A 5,512-nucleotide genomic window follows, 5' to 3' on the forward strand; every position below is an offset into this window, starting at 1 on the left:
AGATTTCATCTCACAAGCTATTTGAAGCTCAAATGAAGTAATTGGTAAATATTTCTATACTATCTGTCTATATTCTCTACATTGTTCACGATGTAGAGAGTCATTTCCTTAAAAAAACATTTACAAAGTACATACCCTCTTCCTCGTAGTGTGCTGAGCAGTAGGAATTAAGAGCGACCATGAAGGCCAACAAGAAGAAAGACACTTAGTCAGGAAGGTACTTGGCTGCTTCTAGAAGCTGAAAGAAGGCTAACGTTATATTACTGAAGTATTGTGTGGAGGAAGGAACCAGTGCATGCAAGTGTGAGTGTGTGAAGAAACAGAAAGAGAAAGGCAATCCTGATGACTTTGGAAACTGAATTTTTGTAATTAAACTGGTCCAAAAAAAATCTGTGAGTGCAGAACAGGCTGATTCCAGCTGCCCTCTAGAGGTCTCCTCCATTTCTAATAAGGTCACATGATGGACCAAAGAGTTTCCATTGTTCTACAGTAAAATGAATGTCTTTGCTTTCCTGTCTCTATAAATGTATTGACCAGGGCTCAGCAAATTATGGCAATAGGTCAAATATGGCCTGCTTTTGTACAGCCAGTGAGCTAAGAAGTTTTACTTTTTAATTCAAATTTGAAAATCCATAGAAGACTAGTGTTCTGTAATACATCAAACTTACGTGGAATTCAAATTTCTGTGGACATAAAGTTTTATCAGAATACAGCCATGTGCATTCATTTAGGTTTTGTGTCTATGGCTACTTTCATACAACAGCAGAAATGAATACTTATAATAAAGATTATATGGCCCACAAGACTGAAATAGCTAAGAAAATATTTGCTGACCCCTGGTGCAGAGTATTACAAAGTGAGTCCCTCTCTACTGTTATGCTGCCTAGAGTAGGTGTTATAGTCCAAACACATGCAGCTTGCAGTAGGATCTGTAGAGCACAGGATATGGAATGCATCCTGCTACCCCACTGTTTATTGAACCCTGTTTTATATTTTCAGTATTTATGTTAGTAGAGGGTGTGTATATCTCCCTTACACACAGAGTGTGTGTTTCTGTATGTATGCATGTGCATGAGAGACACAGAAAAAGTATATTTGACTAACAGAATCATGAGGAGAGTCTGGAGATATGAATAAGGGTCAATTCAAAGACCCTAGCTTGAACATTTGTTTGATTCTAAGTGCATTGGAAAGCTATTTGAAATTTGTGTGATCTGATTTTCTTAAGAGTCACTCTGGCCATGGTATGAATCACAGATTGTAGAGAGACACGGATGAGAAACAAGAAACCCAGTTAGGACAGTATCACAGTGGTCCAGTGAAGAAAAGAAGAAAATGGCTTGAATTAGAGACAGGTGAATGGACATGAGACTTATTTTAGAGACAGACTAGCAGAAATTGCTGATGAATTAGATGTGAGGGTAAAGGAAAGGGAAGAAATACTACACTGAAGTGTTTTATCACAAAAAATAAATAAAAACAGTGCTTCAATATTTAATCTGAAGGGTCATTTATTAAATTAAACAGATGCTTACCCCTAAATGAAATTTCAGGAACCCCAGCAGAACAACCCTGGTCAAAAATACCTAAGCATTATAAGTAACAATTGTTTTTAATTGATCATAAAAAAGCTACATTCCTCTGAATTAGTACTGGACTTATAATCATTTTTAGAAACCACAAAGGACCTTTATACGTAGCAGAATTGTTCTTCTCTGTCCCTATTTTTCTGAGAAATTAGATAGGCAGTAGGACGGTAGGTAGCTAGGTAGTAGATAGATAGACAGTGAGATTCTCTATTAAGAACAAAGTCTAATGTTCAAATACCTCTACCACACTTTCCTTCAAGAGTTTACCAATTCTGATCAAATATTTTCTTAAATCCATGATGAAAATGTGAATGAGAACAGTTAACCCAGTTTACAAGGGGAAAAATAGCTATTAATATACAAATCTCTATTTACTTTTCCAAGATGATTTAAATATAAATTTGGGTCCTCATATCTCTATACAAACTCATTTGATATTTGCTGGTCCTTTCACAGCTCGCAAACTCATGAAAATCTCCAACACGCCCAACACCTCCAGCATCATCACTGGCTTCATCCTCTTGGGCTTCCCTTGCCCCAGGGAGGGGCAGATTCTCCTCTTTGTGCTCTTCTCTGCTGTCTACCTCCTGACCCTCATGGGCAACGGTTCTATCATCTGTGCTGTGTGCTGGGATCAGAGACTCCACACCCCCATGTACATCCTGCTTGCCAACTTCTCCTTCCTGGAGATCTGGTATGTCACCTCCACTGTCCCCAACATGTTGGCCAACTTCCTCTCTGACAAGCAGCTCATCTCCTTCTCTGGGTGCCTTCTCCAGTTTTACTTTTTCTTCTCCTTGGGTTCTACAGAATGCTTTTTCTTGGCTATTATGGCATTTGATCGATACCTTGCCATCTGCTGGCCTCTACACTACCCCACTCTCATGACTGGACGTCTCTGTGCCAATCTTGTGATCAGCTGCTGGGTACTTGGTTTCCTCTGGTTCTTGATTCCCATCTTCATCATCTCCCAAATGTCTTTCTGTGGATCTGGGATCATTGACCACTTCCTGTGTGACCCAGGTCCTCTTCTAGCACTCACTTGCGAAAAAGCTCCTGTGATAGAGCTTGTCTTCTCCACTTTGACTCCTGTGCCCCTCATCGTTCCGTTTCTCTTCATCATGGGGTCTTATGCTCTGGTCCTGAGAGCTGTATTGAGAGTCCCTTCAGCAGCTGGGCGAAAAAAGGCTTTCTCCACCTGCGGGTCTCATCTGGCTGTGGTCTCACTGTTCTATGGCTCAGTCCTCGTAATGTATGGGAGCCCAACATCTGAGCATGAAGCTGGGATGCAGAAGATCGTGACTCTGTTTTATTCTGCTGTGACTCCACTTCTTAACCCTGTAATATATAGTCTTAGAAACAAAGATATGAAAAAGGCCCTACAGAAATTTCTTAGACTATAAAAAGTGTTAATCAAAAGAGTTCTTGAGCAATTAGAGACCTAAATTGTGTTTACCTCATTTTCAGGTTTTAAAAAAAATGTATTTTTTTTCTTCAGATAATCATTCACCCTAATATTGACTAAAATTTCAGTCACCTGTGAACATGTATCTGTTGCTTATTTATTCTCTTGGTTCTTGCTCATTTGTCCCGTTTCTTTCTTTTTTTTTTTTTCTTTGTCCTGTTTCTTATATACCTCATTTTTTCCCAAATGCTGAACATTATATTTTAAAATTTTTTAAATAATGTAGTAAAGAAGGTTTTCTTTTACCAGAAGATAGAATAAAATAGATTACTTTGATCTTATTTAAGGAGTATTTATTTTAAGGTGTAATAAAAATAGTCTAAAACAGCTTTGCTCCTACTTCTGGGATGTGATCCTTAGTCAGGAACATGACCATTCTGAGATTTCAATCACACACCTGAACTGTTTTCAGGACACCTTCACCTTAGAGATCCCTGACTTTCTATGCCTATATTCTGAAACCCATGACTCCTAAGACCTCCACTCAGCTCTTTAAACTCCCAGTTTCTTCTTTCTGCTAGACTTCTTGAAATCTCATCTTGCACAAGAATGACTGAGAAATCAAAAAATGCCCAGAAAAGAAACTACGTCACATTTTGACCCTCGCTTCTCTGTGGTCCTCCTGTCTCCAGTATTTTTTCTCAAACACCAGTTTCTCTGGCAGCCACAAACACCAAATCCCTTATATCCTTAGTTCAATGAAACTACTGCTTTCTGTTGAGACTTCTTCTTCCTTCTCGCTGTTCTTTCTCAGATACCTCCATGTCCCCATACTCCCCAGTGCAGTGATTATCATCCTAGGGGAGAAACACTCAAGGTAAACGTGGAGCTCCTCTTCTTATTCCTCCCTTCCCTGGAATTATAGCCCCTGAAGTCATGTCTGTGGACTTCTCTCTAGTGCCTTCAAAGGCTTGCTTTATGTCATTTCTCCAGATTTTGTAGTTACTTTTAGTAGAAGGGTAAGTTTAATCCAAGCTGATTAGTCATGACTATAACCATAAGTTGTTTTCTATTACCGCTAAGTTCCATACTTTCTCACTTCTCCCCTCACTTTCAGAAGATGATTTTGTAGCATAATCATGCAAAAACCCACAAATCAGAGACAAGTGAATACAGGGACTGGCATAAACATGCAAAGGCCTGATTTTCTTTTCACTGCAAGCACCTCCAGATTCCTGAGTGTTCTACCCTGCAAACAAGGTGGGCAAGGAGAAGGGTTAATTTCAATAAAATAAGGAAAACCAGTAACCCAGAGACAATTTAGGCCTAATTCTTTTAAGGGAGAGGTGCTCAAGAATTGTTCAGTTCAGTTCATTTCAGTCGCTCAATCAAGTCCGACACTTTGCGACCCCACGTACTGCAGCACACCAGGCCTCCCTGACCATCACCAACTCTCAGAGCTTACTCAAACTAATGTCCATTGAGTCATTGATGCCATAAAACCATCTCATCTTCTGTCGTCTCCTTCTCCTCCTGCCTTCAATCTTTCCCAGTATCAGGGTCTTTTCAAATGAGTCAGTTCTTTGCATCTGGTGGCCAAAGGATTGGAGTTTCAGCTTCAGCATCAGTCCTTCTAATGAATTTTCAGGACTGATTTCCTTCAGGATGGACTGGTTGGATCTCCTTGCTGTCCAAAGGACTCTCAAGAGTCTTCTCCAACACCACAGTTCAAAAGCATCAGTTCTTCAACGTTCAGCTGCTTTATAGTCCAACACTTACATCCATACGTGACTACTGGAAAAACCATAGCTTTGACTACGCAGACCTTTGCTGGCAAAGTAATGTCTCTGCTTTTTAATATACTGTCTAGGTTGGTTATAAGTTTCCTTCCAAGGAGTCAGTGTCTTTTAATTTCATGGCTGCAGTCATCATCTGCAGTGATTTTGTTTTTTTGTTTTTTGCAGTGATTTTGGAGCCCAAAAAATAAAGTCTGTCACTGTTGGCACTGTTTCCCCATCTGTTTTCCATGAAGTGATGGGACCAGATGCCATGATCTTCATTTTTTGAATGTTGAGCTTTCAGCCAACTTTTTCACTCTCCTCTTTCACTTTCATCAAGAGACTCTTTAGTTCTTCTTCACTTTTTGCCATAGGGTGGTGCTGTCTGCATATCTGAGGTTATTGATATATCTCCTGGTGATCTTGATTCCAGCTTGTGCTTCTTCCAGCCCAGCGTTTCTCATGATGTATTCTGCATATAAGTTAAATCAGTAGGGTGACAATATACAACCTACTCCTTTCCCGATTTGGAAGCAGTCTGTTGTTCCATGTCCACTTCTAACTGTTGCTTCTTGACCTGTATACAGGTTTCTCAAGAGGCAGGTCAGCTGGTCTGGTATTCCCATCTCTTTCAGAATTTTCCACAGTTTATAGTGATCCACACAGTCAAAAGTTTTGGCACAGTCAATAAAGCAGAGTAGATGTTTTTCTGGAACTCTCTTGCTTTTTCGATGATTCAG

At 39.8% G+C, this 5,512-nt stretch overlaps 1 protein-coding gene across 1 annotated transcript; it reads left to right on the plus strand.

Annotated features, from left to right (window-relative positions):
- Positions 1,513–4,401, plus strand: LOC102183422 (olfactory receptor 11G2). The gene has a single exon (XM_005685424.3). It carries the CDS (start codon positions 2,057–2,059, stop codon positions 2,990–2,992), a length of 936 nt encoding a protein of 311 aa, XP_005685481.2. The 5' UTR covers positions 1,513–2,056; the 3' UTR covers positions 2,993–4,401.

This window comes from Capra hircus, chromosome 10, assembly GCF_001704415.2.
Source record: "Capra hircus breed San Clemente chromosome 10, ASM170441v1, whole genome shotgun sequence".
Lineage (NCBI taxonomy): Eukaryota > Metazoa > Chordata > Mammalia > Artiodactyla > Bovidae > Capra > Capra hircus.

What these genes read in the sequence shown, in the direction of transcription:
- LOC102183422 (XM_005685424.3), top strand. Translation starts at nt 2,057, where the DNA reads ATGAAAATCTCCAACACGCCCAACACCTCCAGCATCATCACTGGCTTC.